This window comes from Lampris incognitus, chromosome 3 (genome assembly GCF_029633865.1).
Source record: "Lampris incognitus isolate fLamInc1 chromosome 3, fLamInc1.hap2, whole genome shotgun sequence".
Lineage (NCBI taxonomy): Eukaryota > Metazoa > Chordata > Actinopteri > Lampriformes > Lampridae > Lampris > Lampris incognitus.
In genome coordinates, this window is record NC_079213.1 from 13,678,016 (window position 1) to 13,701,430 (window position 23,415).

The window sequence follows — 23,415 nt, forward strand, 5'->3', positions numbered from 1 at the left end:
TTATTGATGATTTTGATATATTCATACAGATGTGTTTTCAAGATGGAGAAACAAGTTGAACATATTCACACTGAAATCTGTGTGTTTATGTGATCAAGAGGCTAAACGTGTGTTCACTATACATGTAAAGAGATAATGGCTCATATTAATTAAACTTATCGGTATGGGTAATACTGTGTGAGACAGTTTAAATGGACATTGGCATCTCATTTTTACTGCTATAGCTCTATTTTGACCTTCTGGTGGTTTGATGTCCTATGAGAGATTCATGAAAACACACCGCAGTAGGCTTTCATTCAAATATGATATTAAATATGTCACACTTAATTTACATATTGATTTTAATGGACTTTCACCAGAACACTGCTGATGATGATGTCAGGGCTGAGTCTCTGCAGTGATAACCAGCAAGCCGTTTATCAATGACTTTTATCAATATGAGCCAGCACGTGTTATAGGATATTGATGAAGACACCCAATATTTCACTGGACTTATTCAAAAAAAGTTCTTCAGGATTTTCAGAGCATGTAAAGCAGCTTTATGATATCAGCATGAACAAGAAATATAATTATTATCATTATCACCATTATTGTTATTATTTAGTATTATTGTGTAGGTTTGTTAAAGGTTCATAGATTGATGAAGATGCTGTAGAGAAAGGTTTATCAGTAGCCTGTAAAATTCTGAAAGAAGCGAAAACTTTTATAAGTTCGTTAGATTACTTCTGCTATTGCATCGTTTGGCCTGCACTTTTATATGTAATGCGTAGTTTAAAAGGCCAGTGCTGCAGTCCATTTAAGTAGTGGAGGCTGGGGTGGAAAGGGAGAAGACATTATGAAGGGCACAGATGGTAAAGTTGAACACTGATATGGCTACAAGTGTTATTTTCAATAAAACTATTTAACATATTAAAGCCTTGGTCAGTTAATGTGCTTAAAAAATAAATCCTGTAAAAGGCGACTTCAACAATGAAGAAAATATTAGGCATTGACACTTCACCGTTGTAGGAGTTGGGCTTTAAAGGTACTTAGCAATACTGTGTAAAAATAATGTTTACTGTAAGGATGAAATGAACTCCACCACACAAAAATAGCCCAGGAGTGGTGATAGGTAATGCAGTGAGTGTGGAGGGCAGTGGTGACCTTCAGGTGATGTAGACTGAGCTGGATGGTGGTGACCTGCCCAGGTCATTCAACTGCAGTAGATGGTCTTCACCTCAGAACAACCCAGATGCCATCCACACCATGGTTGGTCACGGTCTCCACAGCTCTCAACCCAACGCTGGACTGATGATCCAGGCTTTGGCTGTGGATGGAAAATACATTGCAACAGTGGCTGATGTATCCTGATGTCGGGTAGTGACAAAAATTAAAAGTTGGAAAACCCTGATTAGCTATCTACCAAATGTTAATATGACTACATTATTCTCCTGTTTGAGAAATACAAAATAGAAATAGATCATCCAAAACAGTCTGCTATAGTGCCGAGAAAAACAACAACAACACTCAAATGTGTTACGGACTAGTCGGGTCTAAGGGTTAAGGGTTAAGCATGCAATACTAGTCCTAACCTGGAGTGTGTAGAAAAGATGAAAACAAGGGAAGAAACAGGAAGAAGGACTGATTTCCAAGACTAGAGAAATAGCCGGGAGGTGGGCTAGCTTACCGAGGTAGCAGGCTAGCATTTAGCAGGTCCCTTCGACAAGACCTTGGCCATATGGGTCTCAGTTCCCGCAAGCGGCGGACTCCGTCTTGGTATGTGAGTTCAGTTTAGGTTTGATGGCCTTCAGCTGGAAAGGTGTGGACTTGCAGTGTCCTGAACAGCGTGTTCAAAATGGCAAATCCTGAGGCGCATGTATGCAAACGGCCGCCATTAATTAACTCCAGGGGACGCACCCGCACCTCACAGTGACGTCCTCTTATAAGCACTGCTTAACCACACCTCCAATCATTTCTCAATGAAAACCAGTCCAAGAATGTAAGAAAAGGAAGAAGGAAAAAGGCAAAAATAACCCCTATCACTCTAACACTTGTGTGGTATTGTGTGGGTGCAGCATGGTCCCAGCTGCCAGAAGAATACACTTCTCTGGAGGCGTCTTTATACATGCTCAATTTCTCTACAGGGGAGAGAATCAACATTTAATCATTCCAATAAATCTATTGATCGGGACGCAAGCCACCAACACTGAATTTGCCAATATATAGCTTAGAGCGACTAATCCGGTAAAAGTGTAACAGTAATATTACATTTCAATAGATACCACTGTAATATGATGTAAACGTGCCAGATTTTGACAAAAGTCAGGCCAAGTCAAGTCAATTTTATTTTATAGCCTTGTAGTGGTTATGGGGCTACATAATTCCCCTTATTGCGCATGTATGCAAACGGCCGCCATTAATTAACTCCAGGGGACGCACCCGCACCTCACAGTGACGTCCTCTTATAAGCACTGCTTAACCACACCTCCAATCATTTCTCAATGAAAACCAGTCCAAGAATGTAAGAAAAGGAAGAAGGAAAAAGGCAAAAATAACCCCTATCACTCTAACACTTGTGTGGTATTGTGTGGGTGCAGCATGGTCCCAGCTGCCAGAAGAATACACTTCTCTGGAGGCGTCTTTATACATGCTCAATTTCTCTACAGGGGAGAGAATCAACATTTAATCATTCCAATAAATCTATTGATCGGGACGCAAGCTACCAACACTGAATTTGCCAATATATAGCTTAGAGCGACTAATCCGGTAAAAGTGTAACAGTAATATTACATTTCAATTGATACCACTGTAATATGATGTAAACGTGCCAGATTTTGACAAAAGTCAGGCCAAGTCAAGTCAATTTTATTTTATAGCCTTGTAGTGGTTATGGGGCTACATAATTCCCCTTATTGCGCTAGTAGGAACGTTAGTTTACAGCTGCTGTTTCCTCGGTTCGGGTTTACAGTGACACACTTCCGCTGCGCGGGTTTTTTGTTGTTGTTGTTGTAATGGTGGAAGGAATAAATGGTGCACGTTGTGTAGCCGAAAGAGAAAGTTGTCACGACTCCTGCTTGAGCTCCTCTACACTGGTGACCCCGACGTTTGTCTCTTGGTAGTTATCAGAGACAATCTTTCGAACGAACATGGTTGACGAAATCAACGCGGTTTCTCTCAAATTGCCAGAGTTCTGGGAGTCATCGGCAACGACATGGTTCGCCCAGGCGGAAGTGCAGTTTGCTATCCGCAAAATAACGGATGATGCTACTAAATACTACTACGTGGTATCGGCGCTCGGGTGTTCGACTGCAACTAGAGTGGTGAGTCTCCTTACAAATCCTCCGGCGGCAGACAAATACAAGGAGCTCAAAGATCACCTCTTGAAGATTTTTGAACTTTCCGACGCCGAGACGGTCCACCGTCTCTTTTCTCTGCAAGGCTTGGGTGACAGCAAGCCATCCGAGCTCATGGACAAAATGCTGAATCTGCTGGGACCGGCGCACACACCTGATTTCCTCTTTGTCCAACTATTTCTGCGACAACTGCCTGCTCAGGTGCGGACCGCTTTGGCTAACACCAGCATTACCGATTGCTGCAAGCTAGCTGAAGAAGCTGACAAGTTCTTCCTGGCCAGCCAACAGCAGCACTGCGCGTCCGCGCTCACCCCTGCCCACCCCCACACGCCACCACCTGGTGACTCCATGGTGGTCGCCGCGGCAACCCCCGGTCGGCGACAGGAGCCCGGCCTGTGCTTTTACCATGCAAAGTTCGGGGCCAAGGCGAAAAAGTGCACCTCCCCGTGCAATTTCAGCTCGTCGGGAAACGCCAAAGCCGGCGCTCACTAGTGGCCATGGGCGTCGGCGTGGAGGACAACAGGCTACTTTTCCTGCGAGACTCCATCTCAGGGCGGCGTTTCCTATGCGACACTGGGGCGCAGAGGAGTGTCGTACCTGCATCGAGTGTGGACGCCCTGTCGGGCGCTCAGGGCCCTCCCATGGAAGCTGCTAACGGCAGCTCTATCCGTACGTACGGCACGAGGCACATTAACATGTGTTTTAATGGACAGCGGTTCAGCTGGGATTTTGTCACCGCCGACGTGGCATTTCCCCTCCTCGATGCAGATTTTCTTTGTGCTCATGGGCTGCTGGTGGACGTCAGGAATCGACGCCTGATTGACGTCGTCACCTTCGCTTCACACGCGTGTGCACTCAGCGATACAGGCTCCGTCAGGCTGTCCAGCATGCTCTCCAATGAGGACGTGTTTCTCCATCTTCTCTCCGAGTTCCCTGACCTCACTCAGCCCACATTCTCGTCATCTACGTTCAAACATGGGGTTGAGCACCACATCATCACCACCGGCCCGCCGGTGCACGCCCGAGCTCGGCGCCTCGACCCGACCAAGCTCTCTGTCGCCAAGGCGGAGTTTGAGAACATGGAGCGCCTCGGCATCATCCGTCGCTCCAGCAGCCCGTGGGCTTCACCCCTCCACATAGTGCCTAGGCCTGGCGGTGGGTGGCGACCATGTGGTGACTACCGTCGGCTCAATGACGCAACAACACCGGACCGCTACCCGGTCCTTCATATCCAAGATTTCTCCGCCCACCTGGCTGGGAAAGTGATCTTTTCCAAGGTGGACCTCGTCCGTGGATACCACCACGTGCCCGTCCATCCCGCTGATGTCCCCAAAACGGCTGTGACAACTCCGTTCGGACTGTTCGAGTTCCTGCGCATGCCGTTTGGGCTTAAGAACGCCGCGCAGTCCTTCCAACGCCTCATGGACTCAGTGTTGCGGGACCTGCCTTTCCTCTTTGTGTACCTGGATGACATCCTGGTCGCTAGCACCTCCGTGTCCGAGCACTTGTCCCACCTCAGAGCCCTTTTCGAGAGACTCAGCCTGCATGGGTTGATAGTTAACCCGGCCAAATGCCAGTTTGGTCTGAGCACCATCGACTTCCTGGGCCACCGGGTCACCAAGGACGGGGCGGCCCCCCTTCCATCTAAGGTGGAGGCCGTCGCAGACTTTCCACGCCCACACACGGCCCAGTCCCTCCGGGAGTTCATTGGCATGGTGTCCTTCTACCACCGGTTTATCCCCCGGGCTGCCGATCTCCTCCGCCCCCTATATGAGGCTCTGAAGGGCACAGCCCCCAAACACGCTGTGGACTGGTCTGCAGAGAGGGACACGGCTTTTAAGGATGTGAAGGCCACCCTGGCTGACGCGGCGATGCTGGCACACCCTGTGTCTGGAGCGCCCATTGCCATCACGACGGATGCTTCGGACTACGCTGTCGGCGCGGTTTACGAGCAGTGGGTGAGCGGTGCGTGGCAGCCGCTTTCCTTCTTCAGCCGGCAGTTGAACCTGAGAGCGCGCAAATACAGCACCTTTGATCGTGAGCTGCTTGGCCTTTTGCTCGCTGTTAGGCACTTTCGTTTCCTACTGGAGGGCCGTCAGTTCACGGCTTTCGTCGATCACAAACCGCTGGTGTTAGCGATGGCCAAGGTGGCAGAGCCGTGGTCAGCCCGCCAGCAGCGACAGTTGGCCTACATCTCAGAGTTTACCACCAACGTGAGGCATGTGGCTGGGAAGTCCAACCCGGTCGCTGACTGTCTCTCCCGGGCCATCGCTGGTGTCGCCCATTTGGGACTCGACTACAGCCAGATGGCGGCTGACCAGGCCGCCGACCCAGGAGTGCAGGCATGCAGGACCGCCAACACAGGGCTGCAGTTGGAGGATGTGGCTTTCGACGACGCCGGCGCCACGCTCCTGTGCGACGTCTCTACGGGTCAGCCCCGACCAGTCGTTCCGACTGCTTGGAGGCGACGGGTCTTCGACGCAGTCCATGGGCTGTCTCACCCTGGCAGAAAGCCTTCACAGAGGTTGGTGGCGGCAAAGTTTGTCTGGCATGGACTCAAAAAGGATGTGAGGGACTGGGCTGACACCTGTGTGGAGTGCCAACGCTCCAAAGTGCTCCGGCACGTCAAAGCGCCCCTGATACCTTTCACGGTACCTGAGAGGAGGTTCGACCACGTGAATGTGGACCTGGTAGGCCCTCTACCCCCGCTCCCGTGGTTTCACATACCTGCTCACCATGGTCGACAGGACCACGCGATGGCCAGAGGCCGTCCCGCTGTCGTCCACGACAGCGCCTGAGGTTGCCCGAGCGTTCATCGGAACCTGGGTCGCCTGCTTTGGCACCCCATCTGACCTCTCCTCGGACAGAGGGCCGCAATTCACGTCAGCGCTCTGGGAGGAGATCGCCGCGGGTTTAGGGGTGAGGCTCCATGGCACCACAGCATATCACCCTCAGGCGAATGGATTGGTCGAGAGGTTCCATCGCTCGATGAAGGCCGCATTGCGGGCTACCCTCAAGGACGACCGCTGGGTCGACAAACTGCCTTGGGTCATGCTTGGGCTCAGGACGGCTCCCAAGGAGGACCTCCAGTCCTCATCCGCCGAACTGGTCTACGGACAGCCACTTCGGGTCCCGGGGGATTTCCTTCCCATCGCCACAGCTCCCTGGTCCGCCAGATGCCAACGGACTGCGCTGCAGGAGGAAGCCAGGGCTTTTGCACCGGTCCCCACTTCTCAGCATGGCGGCTCTCAGTCCTATGTCCCCACGGAGCTGCGGTCGGCGGAGTATGTTTTCATCCGTCACGACGCGCACCGCGGTCCTCTGCAGCTACCCTACGACGGCCGATTTCGGTCACGGGACACTGGAGATAAGCACTTTGTGGTGGAGGTTGGCAGCAGGTTGGAGCGGGTTTCTGTGGACCGCCTCAAGCCTGCTCACCTGGACTTAGACCGCCCTGTTGGTCTTGCCCTGCTCCCACGGCGGGGGCGCCCCCCGGCTCTGCCACCCTCCCCCGGCGAGCCGCCCCCTGCTTTCCCAGCCCCTCCTTTTCCCCGGTCCAGCTGTGAGGACTCTGCTGCTTTGCCTGCGGTTAACCAGCCCCCAGCTCCTGTTCAGCTGAGCCGTTGGGGCAGAGAGACCCGCCCCCCTCGCCACTGACTTTTCGTATTAAGGCGAACTCTGGGGGGACGTGTGTAGTGGTTATGGGGCTACATAATTCCCCTTATTGAGCTAGTAGGAACGTTAGTTTACAGCTGCTGTTTCCTCGGTTCGGGTTTACAGTGACACACTTCCGCTGCGCGGGTTTTTTGTTGTTGTAATGGTGGAAGGACTAAATGGTGCACGTTGTGTAGCCGAAAGAGAAAGTTGTCACGACTCCTGCTTGAGCTCCCCTACAGCCTAATATCACAAATTACCAATTTGCCTTAAGGGGCTTTACAGCAACACAACATCCTTTCCTTAGACCGTCGCATCGGATAAGGAACAACTCCCTAAAAAACAACAACCCTTTAACAGGCAGAAAAAATAGGAAGAAACCTCAGGGAGAGCAGCAGGGGAGACATCTCTCCCGAGACGGACAACGTGCTCCCGTTAATTTCTATCTGATGTTCCTGGAATGAACACGTTAAGATAGCACACGATCGCAATAGTAATAGCTTTTTATTATGGTAAATTAAACCCGATTTTGTGTTTCACGGTCACTGTTTTGTTTGTTGTTTTTTTTCCTCCATTTTCTCTCCAATTGTATCCGTCCAATTACCCCATTCTACCGAGCCGTCCCGGTCGCTGCTCCACCCCCTCTGCCAATCCGGGGAGGGCTGCAGACTACCGCATACTTTCTTCGATACATGTGGAGTCGCCAGCCGCTTCTTATCACCCGACAGCGAGACGTTTCACCACGGAGACGTAGCGCGTGGGAGGATCACGCTATTCCCCTCCCCCCCGAACAGGCGCCCCGACCGACCAGAGGAGGCGCTAATGCAGCGACCAGGACACATACCCACATCCTGCTACCCACCCGCGGACACGGCCAATTGTATCTGTAGGGACGCCGGACCAAGCCGGAGGTAACACGGGGATTCGTTGGTAGGCAACGGAATAGACCACCACACTACCTGGATGCCCGTGGGCATGTTCTTAAGGACTGCATGGAACAGCTGAAAGATGTTTTTGCAGACATTCAACACCTTGCTCAGTCAAGCAGTAGTACCCACCTGCCTCAAAAGTGCCACCATAATTCCCCTGCCCAAAAAGTCAAACCCAGCCATTATGAATGACTTCTGTTCTGTGGTCCTCACTCCCATAGTTATGAAGTGCTTTTAGCAGCTTGTCATGCAGCAAATCAAGGCCTGCCTTACTACAAACCTAGTTCCTGTACAGTTTGCATATAGAGCCAACCAATCCACACAACATGCAATATCTTCCACACTCCACCTCACTTTATCACACCTGGAAGGGAAAAACAGAATCACCAGAATTGCCAGAATCCTCTTCATCGATTTCAGCTTGGCATTTAATACCATCGTACCACAACAACTGATAGAGAAGCTGAGGTTGCTGGACGTGGACACTGCCACCTGCAACTGGGTCCTCGACTTCCTGATGTGGAGGCAGCAGACAGGCAGGCTGGGCAGCCACACAACAAATTCCATCTTAGTGAGCACAGGTCCACCCAAGGGCTGTGTTCTGAGCCCCCTCTTGTTCACCCTGCTAACCCATGACTGTACTGCCAAATTTGACCACATCATCAAGTTTGTAGATGATACAACAGTAGTGGGTCTCGTCAGCAATAATGATGAATCTGCATACAGGATGGAGGTGGAACAGCTAACAGCATGGGACAAATCCCACAATCTCTCCCTGAATATATGTAAAACAAAAGAGATGGTGATTGACTTCAGGAGGGCAGGCAGGCACCGTCATACACCGCTGACTATTGATGGTGCCACTGTGGAGAGGGTCAGTAACATAAAGTTCCTGGGAGCTCATCTGGCTGACGACCTGACCTCAACCATTAACACCTTGGCCATCGTTAAAAAGGCCCAACAGTGGCCCCATCCCCTCCGGAGACTTAAAAGGGCAAGCCTCCCCATTCCAGCCCTCACCACCTTCTACAGGGGCACCATTGAAAGTATTCTAACCTACGGTCTCGCTTCCTGGTTTGGTAACTGCAAAGCGACCGAACAACACCAGCTGAACAGGATAGTGACGACCGCTAGCAAGATCATTTGTGCCCCTCTCCACTTCCTGCTGGAGATGTACCATAAACACTGTCTTCGCAGCGCCTCCTGAATCATTATAAATCCCCACCACCTTTCTCACAACCTGTTTTTCCTCCTGCCATCTAGGAAGAGGTACAGGAGCATCTCTGCTAAATCCAGCAGAATGTTAAATAGCTTCTACTCACAAGCAGTCAGGATCATTACCAAACTGTGCCCCCCACAGTCACGTCCGCCCACCCTCTAACCCCCCCCCCATCAGTGCTGGTCACTCGTTGACAGACACTAGTTGTCAACACTGAACTGAAATGGCACTTTAATGGACTGTGTTGCACTTGAATGGACTGTGTTGTTAACTGTTTGTGCTTTTTTGTTTGGTTCTCTCTGTTTTTATATATTATTAGTAGTATAATTTTTATGGAATTTTTAGATATATTTTATCTTTTCTGTTGCACTGCTGTGGGCTGGGTGAAACGGCATTTCATTTTTTTTATGTACGCAAGTACATAATGAAATGACAAACTTGAATCTTGAATTGGATGAAAGGAAAATATCTTCTGAACAAATGTCATTGTGCAATGTGACACTGACATGACAATTTTGAACATCTGCTGAAGCCAATGTGTTCATCTCAAATGTATATATAGATCTAAATATTAATATTGAGGGGAAATGTCCTTATATTTTGGTTTACAGTAACATTGTGCTCTAAGCTCACAAGTCATTTTTTATTAGTTACATTCTTGGGGAATGGAGGAGTTTAACATTCATTAAAATGTGTAAACCCAGGAACTTGAAGCACTGGCACAGTTTAAGGGTTAAAACTTTGCTACTGAACCTCAGAGGGAGAAATATATTCGTACATTATGTGAGCTTTAACTCCTACGTTAGCCTAACTTGCAAAGCTAGTGAGCCAACATCCTTTGCAACGTCATGCATGTTGTAAATAGTCACATACATTTTTTTGGATGGGGCATGCAGAGTGAAGAAAATCAAGTAAAAAATTAAATGAATGCTTTAATACATAGCGATGTCACATTACCCATAGCTTACCATAACTCACAATGTATGCTAGCTTGATTAATTTGGTATAACATGGTCAATAACAAACATTAAAATGTGATAATTTGTGGGATTGACACCTTTAATGTTTTACATTTGTTTTACCAGATTATTACAGAGCATTATCACACTTTATTCATGTTTAAGCATGGCACACATCAAGCATAGCTACAGAAGTGCGCGCCGTCTCTTGTTTTTTCTCCTGCTTTATACGCTTTCTGAGCAAGCTACAAAGGGATTGTATGAGGTCTTATCTGTCGTGCTCCCATTTCCATTCCTGTTTAGGTAACTTCATAAGAAAATCTCTGTAAATGTCCTCACTGAGACCCTTTTTTTTGTATTTTCCCACTCTGCTGAGTTTGCTAACTTCCTCAGTACCTTTCCACTATGCCTCAGTCAAGTTTGTTTTCCCCTTACATTTCCTCCCTTTCTGCATATAATACTGACTTAAGGAGAAAACAAACGTGGCGCAGGAGGCATAACACAGAAACCTAATGTGGTATATAAATGGCAGGGTATAAAAGAACAGTTTTAAGGTTATAGTTTCAACTATCACACAATAAAATGTGCATATGCAGCCACACATTCAATACTCAGTGAGCACTCTTACTTAAAGCAGTTGTACAAGGTTTCACGGAAACACAGTCATGTCAGGGGCTTGACCTGGCTGTGTCACTTCAGCAGTTCTGCCATGCCACTCATAACCTGGGGGTGTCTAGTCTAGGTCATCATGTGACTGATCTTCTTTCTGCTGAAGAGCCATGTACTGGGTGGCCATGCCAACTCCATCTCCTCCTATCCATTTCTTGACATTGCTGCTACCACCTGTGGGTGGTGTCGATCCTTTAAGCTGAGGTCATCTGCTGCTCTTCCTCTGCGGGGGGAGCGGGTTTTGCACCACTGTCCTCCCTCTCTTGTTGGCTGCTGTCCCCCGGGAGTCCAGGGGCCTGTCTGCAGTGGTTGGCGTGGATCAACGTGGCTCTCTCTGCAATCTTCACTGCCATGGCAGTGGTGAGGAGCAGCTTGTATGGTCCCAGCCACCATGGTTTACGTCAATGTTTCCTCCTCTGGTCCTTCACTAGAATCCAGTCTCCTGGCTGCAAATCGTGCAGCTGTCCCTCCTGGGGTTGTAGAAGGGCTGCTGCTATCTGTGAGTGAACAGAACTCGACACTTTGTTTAGTTGCACACAATATGTTATGATATTTTTGAAGAATTTTCCTACAGTAAAATAAATTCTTAAAGTCGGCACTTGCAGAGTGAAAAGCTCAGTTGTTGCTTTAGTCTTGCAATTGCAGGCAAGGGAGACCAGCAGCATACAGTAGTTCTGATGGACTGGCTCCCTGATTGTAGAGGAGCAATTCTTTTTATACAGTGAATAGCAATATACATAGGATGTGGTTTAAATTCACAGGGTTGCATCAATTTCTTTCACAATAGCATGATAGACTTACTGGCTCCAACAGCAAGAAGAAAACAATGTAAATGAATTAACATTGAATACCATTGGGTTTGGCCTGGGACATAGGCCGGTATTCTTTGCATAAACAAGAGTAGTTAGCATATAGAAAGGGTCATTGTCTCATGGGGTGAGAGGGGAAGAGTCCTTCAGGGAGCAATTATCAGGTGACAGATAACTTGGTGCCTTCCCGTCTGAAGGAAAGCCCCTGATTATAACAACAGTACACTTCCACAGCGCCCCCCCCCTTTTATGCAAATAACACATAGACCATAGTTACATGGGCCCTCAGACAGTCTTCAACATGATCAAGTGATCGTATAGTGGTTTTAAACAGAGTGCAAATTATACAGTGACAATTGGGGGGTCAACATTTTCTCTACAGGGTGTAAAGGGAAGCCAGTACAGTACAGACACATGCTTCAGTGAACAGAAGACTTACAATCCTCACAGTATCTTGCTTGTTTAATGTGATGTCTGCAGTCTGTGGATGATGATGAATCAAATCCATTACAACAGCTCATGGAGCACATGTAACACAACAACCTTTTTTAGTCTGGCGTCACCAACAAAGTATTCTAGAGCAAAACTGCCAGCAAGACAGACAGACACACACACACACACACGCACGCACGCACGCACGCACGCACGCACGCACGCACGCACGCACGCACACACACACACACACACACACACACACACAACAGTAGTCCATCATTTCTGCTCACAGACCCACACAATGCTGTACCAGAACTTTCTTTGTTATCAGTAGCCAAGACTTTATTAAAAGTCCTAGCATATTAGTTGAGAACAGTAGGGTACGGATCTGTTGTGCATCCCATCAGTTTCTGAAAATACTACTTGCCTAAATATCTGGTATGATGGCATACACTACCGTTCAAAAGTTTGGGGTCACATTGAAATGTCCATATTTTTGAAGGAAAAGCACTGTACTTTTCAATGAAGATAACTTTAAACTAGTCTTAACTTTAAAGAAATACACTCTATACATTGCTAATGTGGTAAATGACTATTCTAGCTGCAAATGTCTGGTTTTTGGTGCAATATCTACATAGGTGTATAGAGGCCCATTTCAAGCAACTATCACTCCAGTGTTCTAATGGTACAATGTGTTTGCTCATTGGCTCAGAAGGCTAATTGATGATTAGAAAACCCTTGTGCAATCATGTTCACACATCTGAAAACAGTTTAGCTCGTTACAGAAGCTACAAAACTGACCTTCCTTTGAGCAGATTGAGTTTCTGGAGCATCACATTTGTGGGGTCAATTAAACGCTCAAAATGGCCAGAAAAAGAGAACTTTCATCTGAAACTCGACAGTCTATTCTTGTTCTTAGAAATGAAGGCTATTCCATGCGAGAAATTGCTAAGAAATTGAAGATTTCCTACACCGGTGTGTACTACTCCCTTCAGAGGACAGCACAAACAGGCTCTAACCAGAGTAGAAAAAGAAGTGGGAGGCCGCGTTGCACAACTGAGCAAGAAGATAAGTACATTAGAGTCTCTAGTTTGAGAAACAGACGCCTCACAGGTCCCCAACTGGCATCTTCATTAAATAGTACCCGCAAAACACCAGTGTCAACATCTACAGTGAAGAGGCGGCTGCGGGATTCTGGGCTTCAGGGCAGAGTGGCAAAGAAAAAGCCATATCTGAGACTGACCAATAAAAGAAAAAGATTAAGATGGGCAAAAGAACACAGACATTGGACAGAGGAAGACTGGAAAAAAGTGTTGTGGACGGATGAATCCAAGTTTGAGGTGTTTGGATCACAAAGAAGAACGTTTGTGAGACGCAGAACAAATGAAAAGATGCTGGAAGAATGCCTGACGCCATCTGTTAAGCATGGTGGAGGTAATGTGATGGTCTGGGGTTGCTTTGGTGCTGGTAAGGTGGGAGATTTGTACAGGGTAAAAGGGATTCTGAATAAGGAAGGCTATCACTCCATTTTGCAACGCCATGCCATACCCAGTGGACAGCGCTTGATTGGAGCCAATTTCATCCTACAACAGGACAATGACCCTAAACACACCTCCAAATTGTGCAAGAACTATTTAGAGCAGAAGCAGGCAGCTGGTATTCTATCGGTAATGGAGTGGCCAGCGCAGTCACCAGATCTGAACCCCATTGAGCTGTTGTGGGAGCAGCTTGACCGTATGGTACGCAAGAAGTGCCAGTCCAACCAATCCAACTTGTGGGAGCTGCTTGTGGAAGCGTGGGGTGCAATTTCTCCAGATTACCTCAACAAATTAACAGCTAGAATGCCAAAGGTCTGCAATGCTGTAATTGCTGCAAATGGAGGATTCTTTGACGAAAGCAAAGTTTGATGTAAAAAAAATCTTATTTCAAATACAAATCATTATTTCTAACCTTGTCAATGTCTTGACTCTATTTTCTATTCATTTCACAACATATGGTGGTGAATAAGTGTGACTTTTCATGGAAAACACAAAATTGTTTGGGTGACCCCAAACTTTTGAACGGTAGTGTACATCTTTAAGTGCAGTCTCTTTTATAACTCACCTCTTTGCTACAGGTCTTGCCTGTTCACTGTCCTCTTGACCTCCTCCTGACTGCCATTCTGACCTCCCTCTGCTTCCTGAATACAACAGCACATACATATAAAACTCATCATAACCCATACTATTCTGCTCAGTAGCAAGCATGCATGACAACCACAGACAATACAGGCTGCATTATCATCTCTAAGTCCTAATTCTGACAAGTTTCAACTTTTTTTAGCACAAAAAACGTGCCTGATATCTCCTCTCCTCATGTTTATGTTGACTCTGTGAACGAAATATAATCTGAGTTCAATAAAGTAGTCATACATTTGAACTAATACAATTAATCAGCCTTCAGCACACATGGTCTGTGAGAGACGCCAGGCTGAGATTAGTGATAAACCTCTTCTCTCTTCCCACCTCATTTGTGCCAGTATTGATGGTGATGTGGCTGAGGTACCCCAGGTGGTCCTCTGTCAGCAGCTCAATGGCATGACTGGTATTCTGGCACTAGAGTTTAGCAACTCTGTGGTTTGGGAACATTTTTTCTCTTTCACATACCTCCCATTTGAGTCCATGAGGAGCACAATTTTTGAATTTTGTGTCGGGTTGCTTTCTGGAGGTCTGGTAGTGAGGCTGGTTGGAGGAGGGGTCTCTTGGGTTTGTGGCTCTTGACTTGGTGGTGCTGTTGATTGGATGGGACTGTTGTCTGGATCCTGTTGTTCAGCTGTCTCCTGTGGGGGGGTAGACAGCACTCTCACAAGTCATTCACTAATCAGCTTTCTCACCTTGTCTCGCTCTCTCTCACTTCAAATGTGTGTGGCGTGTTGGTTCGTGGGACTTTTGTGTGAAACTCGCCACCCTCTGAAGTACAGCCAGCTCACCGCTGTCGGTGTCAATGTTTCCCACACACAGGTGATCTTCAATGTTGGATAAACCCGTGTGCCCTTGCATCAACCTAATGTGTTCCTATATATTATTTAGACCTATTTTGAAAAAAAGAAAAATGAGGGAACATTTTATCACGAAGTATCTCTAAAATATAAGTGAACAGGCAAAAAAATAAGTTTGCATCTTTGTTAAATATTCTAACAAAGCTTTTTTTGGGGGGGGGGTGTTAATGCATAATCTCACTTTAGACATCCATCCATCCATTATCCAAACCGCTTATCCTGCCCTCGGGGTTGCGGGGACGCTGGAGCCTATCCCAGCAGTCATTGGGCGGCAGGCGGGGAGACACCCTGAACAGGCCGCCATGCTATCAAGGGCATTGTGGACATTGATACTGCCTATTACTATCTCTGACCATGCACCTGTTGCACTAAAGTGGGATAGAGGTCATAGACCAACATGCAAACAATGGAGACTTAATACATCCCTCCTTAATGATAAAGAATTTACCTCCTTCATCACAGCAAAGCTCAAGAAATATCTAGATACCAATACCTCATCTGAAACATTGGGGCCACATTATTTAATTTACATGCGCCAGGGAAAGAATGAAGGATACTGAACAGCGAAAATTGGAAGACAAAATAAGAGTTAGAACATAAACATAAACCATCCGGTTCAACCAGTCTTCTGTATAATCTAAATGCACCTTATAGAGAACTTAACAGTCTACTATCAGATAAGATTGAGGGAAGCTTAAGATTTACCAACTAAAGATACTATGAATATGGCAACAGCGCAAGTATGTTATTAGCCTTTAGATTGAGAAAAAGCAATCATCTAATATAGTACAGAGAATAAAGTTGCAAGACACCTATGTCACGAAACCAGATGAAATAGCTGAATACTTTGCAGCGTTTTCCAAAACTTAATATAAGAATATGGACACTTGTTCTAAGATGCAAAAGTCGCAGAGCTTCTAAATCACATAAAATTAACTGAACTGACAGAATCGACGGGCTAAGGAACTAGATGAGCCAGTTGAAGAACGAGAGATTAAGCAGGTGATTTCAACACTCAAAGCCAATAAAAGCCCAGGGCCGGATGGATATAAATTAATCGATTTTACAAAACCTTCAAAGACTTGTTTTCTACCCTGCTATTAAAAGCGTACCATCATGCATTAGAATCAAAAATTATGCCACCATTTTAGACAGAGGCAACTATAGTGGTAATACATAAAGAGGGTAAAGACCCCACGGAATGCCAGTCTTATAGACCAATATCATTGCTGAACGGGGGATGTGTATACTAACAGCAATCTTGGCTAGGCAAGTTAATCAAGTAATCACTCAAATTATTCATCATGACCAGACTGGATTTATCACTGGAAGATTATATCACTATAATCTATGACAGGGGTGCCCAACTCCAGGCCTCGAGGGCCGCAATGTCTGCGGGTATTTGTTCCAACCATGCACTACACCACCTCATTTAACTAATTAGTAGCTCACCTCTTGGACCATGGAGGGAAAGGACTTAGTTAAATCAGGTGGTGTAGTGCATGGCTGCAACAAATACCTGCAGACACTGCAGCCCTTCAGGCCTGGAGTTGGGCACCCCTAATCTATGATATCTACTAAACATAATATCCCATCAAAAAGATAAGAAATCAGAATAGATGATTATGTCCCTAGATGCTCAAAAGGCATTTAATCGGGTGTCATGGCAAAATTTATTTCAAACATTAAAACGGTTCAGATTTGGCCCTAACTTTATAAGTTGAATATCAACTCTACTCATCTTCGCAGGTTCCACGTGGTGTCGCCCCAGCCTGCACTTTGTAATAATTACCACAAGGTGGCAGCACAAACCAGCCTTTGCTCACCTTGAAACGCAAACGCAGACAGAGCTGAGAAATAACCAACACTTGGCTGTTTAAATCATAATTTCAAAAGGTATGAGCAAGTCATAAAATTTACAAACTGCATTCATATGCAAGGACAGTAACTAAAGGGGTTGACTCCCGAATCCTCTTCGCCCATCTGATGAGCATTTAGGTCTTATTCCAAATGTATGTGGAATACATGTGGGACTGTACAAGCCTGTTTCATGCCATAAGCGATGATCGCTTATGGCATGAAACAGGCTTGTACTGTCTCATAAAGTTTGTTTGTTGAGCACTTTCCCTACCGTTGAGTGCTTCTTTTAACAAAGTTAAATATATATATATCGACTGGTTAAAAAAGAGAGGCTCATTTTGGGGGGAAAAACGAGAAAAAAACTCACCTTTTTTTTTATGGCAAAACTGCATTTCATACATGAAGTAGGTACTCAGTCACTGACACACATCAGAACAACATGATGGGTGCATATCATCAAATCTTTCTGTTCCTGCATATACACAGTTACAGGAGGTTTTTCACATTTCACATTCTGTCTCACACCGGGTAGATCTGTCCCTTTAAAAATAACTTAACACAGCATGTGTGTGTCAAAGGGGTTAAGCTAACTTAGACCACAACCCAGGGTCGAAGACAACCTCAGCCATAAAAGGAAAGTGACTCTGAAAATATTACCCTCAAGTTAACAAAAACACTTCCGCAAAAAGATTGTCATTAAAAATATTCACTTCAAAAACTGTCCCGTGTGTCTTTGACGGGGTCCTGTTCAAATTGCATTTTGACCAGACAATACCTGATTCTAGAGAAATTCCCTTGGTACTAAGCTGGAAAAACACTAATTACTCACTTTCAGTGACTCAACTTGCACATCCTTTTTTTCTCGCTGGCCTCTGTGCTAGTTTCAAGAAGAACGATTCTTCTTAGGATGACAGCATGAAGAAGGAAGAGCAAAGACATTACAGAGACACAATGCGAATAGCTGACCTGCTCTTGGACACAAACAAAGACCAACATATTTTCTTTCCTTCTGGGATTTTAACCCTCTCTCATGGACGTATGTGCGGTAGAGAGTAAAATAAAACAACATTAGTTGAAGGATGTGACCAGGAACAAGAAGAGCAGGCGTGAAGAAGGAATATGGTACCTTACCATTACAAATACATGACAGCTGTTTACATAAACAGAGCAGAACCTCCTGAAAATGAAATCTCTGCCAGTTACAAGAGGAGACAAAGTGCAACAGATCTGCTAAACTGTTTTATCTATTGGAACCACTCATGTTGTATTAGAGCTGCCTTGCTTTACACTTTGACAATCTCAGAAATAATCGGTGTCCAGAAGAAACAATGTTCCTTAAATCAACTTTTCAGCTCATTTTTCGGTTGAAGACAAAACACTTTGGGCATTTAATAAATTTCATGATGAATGGGCTTGTCCCATGGATCAACAATTGTTTCCTTAACACGGGCAATAATGTCGGCCGTTGATGACAAGGAAAGTCAGATGCTGCCCCCCCCTTTACATTTCCATTGAATTTAACTGACTGTGATCAATAGTGCTGCCATTGAATTCAACAATTTGAGGCATTTAGGGGCTTTGGGGTATATAAACACCAATCAGCCAAAACATTAAAACCACTGACAGGTAAGTGAATAACATTAATTATCTTGTTAAAATGTCAGCTGTCAAGGGGTGGGATATAACAGGCTGCAAGTGAACAGTCAGTTCTTGAAGTTGATGTGTTGGAAACAGGAAAAATGGGCAAGCCTAAGGATCTGATCGACTTTGACAGGGGCCAAATTGTGATGGCTAAATGACTGGGTCAGAGCATCTCCAAAATGGCAGGTCTTGTAGGGTGTTCCTGGTATGCAGTGGTCAGTACCTACCAAACGTGGTCCAAGGAAGGACAACCAGGAATGGTTTGAGGAACATGATAAAGAGTTAAGGTGTTGCCTTGGCCTCCAAATTCCCCAGATCTCAATCTGATCAAGCATCTGTGGGATGTGCAGGGGAAAAACAAGTCCGGTCCATAGAGGTCCCACCTCACAACTTATAGGACTCGGATCTGCTGCGAACATCTTGGTGCCAGATACCAGAGGACACCTTCAGAGGTCTTGTAGAGTCCATGCTTCGATGGGTCAGAATTGTTTTGGTTGCACGAGGGGGACTTACACAATGTTAGGCAAGTGGTGTTAATGTTTTGGCTGATTGTTCTATACAGAATGGGCTATTTCATTTTAGTTATCCCTTTTGGCACCGAGTGAGTCAACCTCCAGCATCAGCTTCCCTGAGGATCTGATATTCAGGCTGTTTTCCAGCTTTTGGTGATTATTTCCAAAAGGCAAAATGCTTTTTGAAGAGCCTCTCTTTACTTCAATGATATGTGCTGCACTTTATCGTGATTGTATATGTTTCGGGAAAAGAAAGATTTTCCACCCGAAAGTAGCTGGCAGTAAATACGACCAACCATTCATGTTCCCACATGGGGATACGTAAGCTAAAAAAGTACAAATATCAACACTAGAAAGAACATTCAACCAGTTAGCCTGCACAATGGCTAACTTTAGAGTCTTTCAGATAGAAAAAAAAAAAACTAAAATAAAACTTTCACAGACCGTCATCGTATAATTTTAGTAGATACTGTGGTGGCTGCAGACAGCAGCTGAGACGCCGTGACATGGAGAGGTCATAGTTGGCTGTAAAAGTGGCTTCGGATATCAGGCCTTCCTAGTGTTACGCCAAAGTCCATCAAACAGAAAAATAAGGCGGGTTGAGAAGAATCCCTGATCCAGATAAAAGAAGATAGGAGGTCAGCTGTGGCTCATGTTTGTATGTGTGTCTGTGTATTTGAGTGTAAATGTGTGTGTGGGTGTGTATAAAGTCAGTTTACATACATATTTATGTACAGTGTTCAGCCCGGACCTGGGTATTCATGTGTATATGTATAGCTATGTTCAGACCGACAGCCCAGATCACATTTAAGGCATATCCTGAATGGAATCACATTGCCCTTATCAAGTCTGTACAACAAAACACCACATGGAAACCTATTTTTGCATATCAGATTCAAACCACACTTCAACGGTGGTTTGTGATATGCGATTAAAGTTGAATTTCCAGACGTGTGTCTCAGCCTGGCCGCTCAAATCAGATTTCAAACAGTCCTTCAATGACGCGTATGCTACTACAGCTCTCGCTGCACATTGACACCGGCTTTGACAGCGGAACAAAACATGGCTGCATATCAAAACCTGAGCGGCGACGAGACATTTCTATGGCGTGAAGAGTGAGCTGACACGTCTCTGTTCTTCATGGCCTGTAGCTTGCTGTTTTGGTTCTGGTTAGCGTACGTACACACACCTACAGTAACCAATCTAGATAGGTCAGTCATGCCTGAACACACAAATCTGACCTGATCAATGGCAGATTACAACGAGTATGCTCACATGCAAATGAAAAATCTGATTTATAGCAGTTATCAGTTCATGCCCATAGTTTGACTATGGTGTGCACATGGATAATGGGAGTGCAATTACTCTAGTAGCTGCATCCACATTAATATTTGCATTAATGCTGTATGCTCCACAGGAACAATGTGTTGACTGCTTCCCTCAATCTCACCTTCTTTCAGCTTGTGCGATGAATTTAACTCAGTTTAATTGGTACACACTGTTATTTTTGATGTTACTACAAAATCAGATGACAACAGCATTCATTTTAGTACTTATGACTAAAATTAGATTACTTTTTCATCAGCTCATGGTGTTGTATGCTCACGTGCCATAGAAGGGTGCCAAATATGTGCTGAGACTTCTTTGACACCCTGTCAGCCATATTTGTTGTCCTCTGGGATCTGCAACTTTCCCCTGGTGTGCAATTTCAAAGACCGAAAGAAGTACTGAGTATTGAGAAGTACTGAGCACGCCAGTACAGTACTGGCAGCACGATGAGGCAGTGGTTAACGCTGTTGCCTCACAGCAAGAAGGTCTTGGGTTCGAACCCCGGGGTTGTCCAACCTTGGGGGTCATCCCAGGTCATCCCCTGTGTGGAGTTTGCATGTTCTCCCTGTCTCTGCGGTGGGTTTTCTCTGGGTGCTCCGGTTTCCCCCACCAAGACGAACTGGAGTTGGTCCCCGAGTACTGCGCAGCAGCTGCCAACTGCTCCTAGCTACACAGCTAGGATGGGTTAAATGCAGAGAAGAATTTCCCCTCGGGGATCAATAGAGCGTATCAAAATAAAAAAAGATTAAAAAAAACAGAGTAAAACGCTCAGACATATCAAAAGATAGAAAGACTGGGCAAAAATCCAGAAATCTAAATCGGGTTTTGAATAAAACAATTTCGACCATACCCCAATTTTGGAAATCAGAAAAAGGCATTTACATGATCATTTCAATAAATTCAGTACTACCATAACTGGCGTTAGAGCTGCATATTAGTGTGCATGTAAACACACCCAATCTGGACTGTCAGTCCTCAAATTGGATTTGGCTGCGGTCTAAACATAGCCTAAGTGTCACACTACATTCTGTCTGCTATTGTCCCTATGTGTGTGAGGTTGTGTGGGTTTGTGTGTGTGTGTGCGTATGCGTGTGTGTGTGTGTGTGTGTGTGTGTGTGTGTGTGTGTGTGTGTGTGTGTGTGTGTGTGTGTGTGTGTGTGTGTGTGTGTGTGTGTGTCACGCCACACTCTGCCTGCCACTGTCTCTGCTGTATGCCGACCCTGCGGAGCAGCGCCGCTGTGGGAACTCTAAGAAGATTCCATCAGGTTCAGTTTCTGAGTCCAGAGACTCCAGGACGTGGTCCACGACCATCTCTGGACTCGAGGACAGACTCGGACCAGAGCTCGTGTCTCGAACCGGCGCCCTGGAGGAAGAGGGGGAGTCCGACACCAGCGAGCCCATGCAATGGTTGTCGTCATCTTGGAAATGTTCTGGGAGCAGGCAGGGTGAGTGGAAGGGAGGCGGAGGTCCTTCAGGACTGCCATCATCACTGGACCTGGAGGTCAGTCTGCTGTCCTGGTCTGAACACAAGGAGTCTGTATGGACAAAACGCGGTTGTGTTATCAATCATTTCTATTTTATTCCAGTCAAGGTTTTTTTTTCCATTATTGATCATCAAGTGAGTGGGAATTCACCAGAAGGACATTTTTACTTGAATTTGAGAAAGGTCACTGGAGATTTGAATTTTAGCAAATACAGGTACATTTCTCCAGAGGCACTCAAATGAAGTTTCACAAGGTTGAATATCCTCAGTGTGCAGTTTTGGGGATTTCTGCCAAATGTTTTTTTTTTTCTCCCAATTATATTTGGCCAATTACCTCACTCTTCTGAGCTGTCCCGGTCTCTGCTCCACCCCCTCTGCTGACCCGGGGAGGGCTGCAGACTACCACATGCCTCCTCCGATACATGTGGAGTCACGAGCTGCTTCTTTTCATCTGATAGTGAGAATCTTCACCAGGGGGGCATAGTGCATGGGAGGATCACACTTTTCTCCCCCCCGAACAGGTGCCCTGACCAACAGAGGAGGCGCTAGTGTGACGACAAGGACACATACCCACATCCGGCTTCTCACCTGCAGACATAGCCAATTGTGTCTGTAGGGACGCCCGATCAAGCCGGAGGTAACACGGGGATTCGAACCAGCGATCCCCGTGTTGGTAGGCAATGGAATAGACTGCTACGCTACCTGGACGCTCTCAAAGCAGTGTTTCTAAGAAGTAATCTGAAAAAAACTTTGGCCTCAATGAGAAAAAGGTTCCCCCAACTGGGTAATGGCAGTGTAAACATATATATTCAGTATTATCACCATTATTTTAATCAATAGTGAAAGCCTAACCTGGGAGTGCTGTTTCTCGATCAGCAGAGATTGCCTGGGAGTTGGCGTTGGTACTGGATGTGCTGGTGTTGGTGGTGGTGGCGGTCAGGGTGGCGATGGGTTCGGCCACTGAGCCGTTCTCCTCCAAACAGGAAGTCATCTCGCAGACGGAGTGGCGTCTGATGCTTGCATTTCCTCCTGCGGGGCAGTCCACGTCGTACTCCACCACGGGGGTCAGCATGGGAACGTTGTAGCTCTTGGACCGTACCACGGGGTTCTTGGTAATGTGGAGGTCTCCTGGTTTACCTGGGAAGTGGCGCTGCCAACGTTTCTCTGTAGAGAAAGGCAGAGTTTTCAAAAAAAAGATGGAAGGAAAGAATAAATGAAGGAAAGAAAGAAACATGGTGTGATAATAATAATAACGGTGTTGGTTTTTTTGTTTTCGGATTTTTTCTCCCCAATTGTATCCAGCCAATTACCCCACTCTTCCGAGCCATCCCGGTTGCTGCTCCACCCCCTCTGCTGAGCCGGGGAGGGCTGCAGACTACCACATGCCTCCTCCGATACATGTGGAGTCGTCCGCTGCTTCTTTTCACCTGACAGTGAGGAGTTTCACCAGGGGGAATAGCGTGATCCCCCCCCCCAACAGGTGATCCGACTGACCAGAGGAGGCGCTAGTGCAGCGACCAGGACACATACCCACATCCGGCTTCCCA

General features: G+C 46.3%; 1 protein-coding gene and 1 long non-coding RNA gene across 2 annotated transcripts in view; both read right to left on the reverse strand.

Annotated features, from left to right (window-relative positions):
* Positions 1–10,186: 10,186 nt before the first annotated feature.
* On the reverse strand, positions 10,187–20,157 carry LOC130110465 (uncharacterized). Its single transcript, XR_008810043.1, has 4 exons — positions 17,733–20,157; positions 14,652–14,824; positions 14,110–14,185; positions 10,187–11,259 (listed from the first exon to the last, which is right to left on the reverse strand). It is a non-coding gene; the product is annotated as an uncharacterized LOC130110465 (long non-coding RNA).
* A 1,404-nt stretch (positions 20,158–21,561) lies between these two features.
* Positions 21,562–23,415, reverse strand: part of LOC130109267 (proline-rich protein 5-like) — a 24,373-nt gene continuing 22,519 nt past the window's right edge. Inside the window, 2 exon segments of the mRNA XM_056276073.1 lie at positions 21,562–21,920; positions 22,721–23,032. Coding sequence (XP_056132048.1) covers positions 21,562–21,920; positions 22,721–23,032 — 671 coding nt within the window.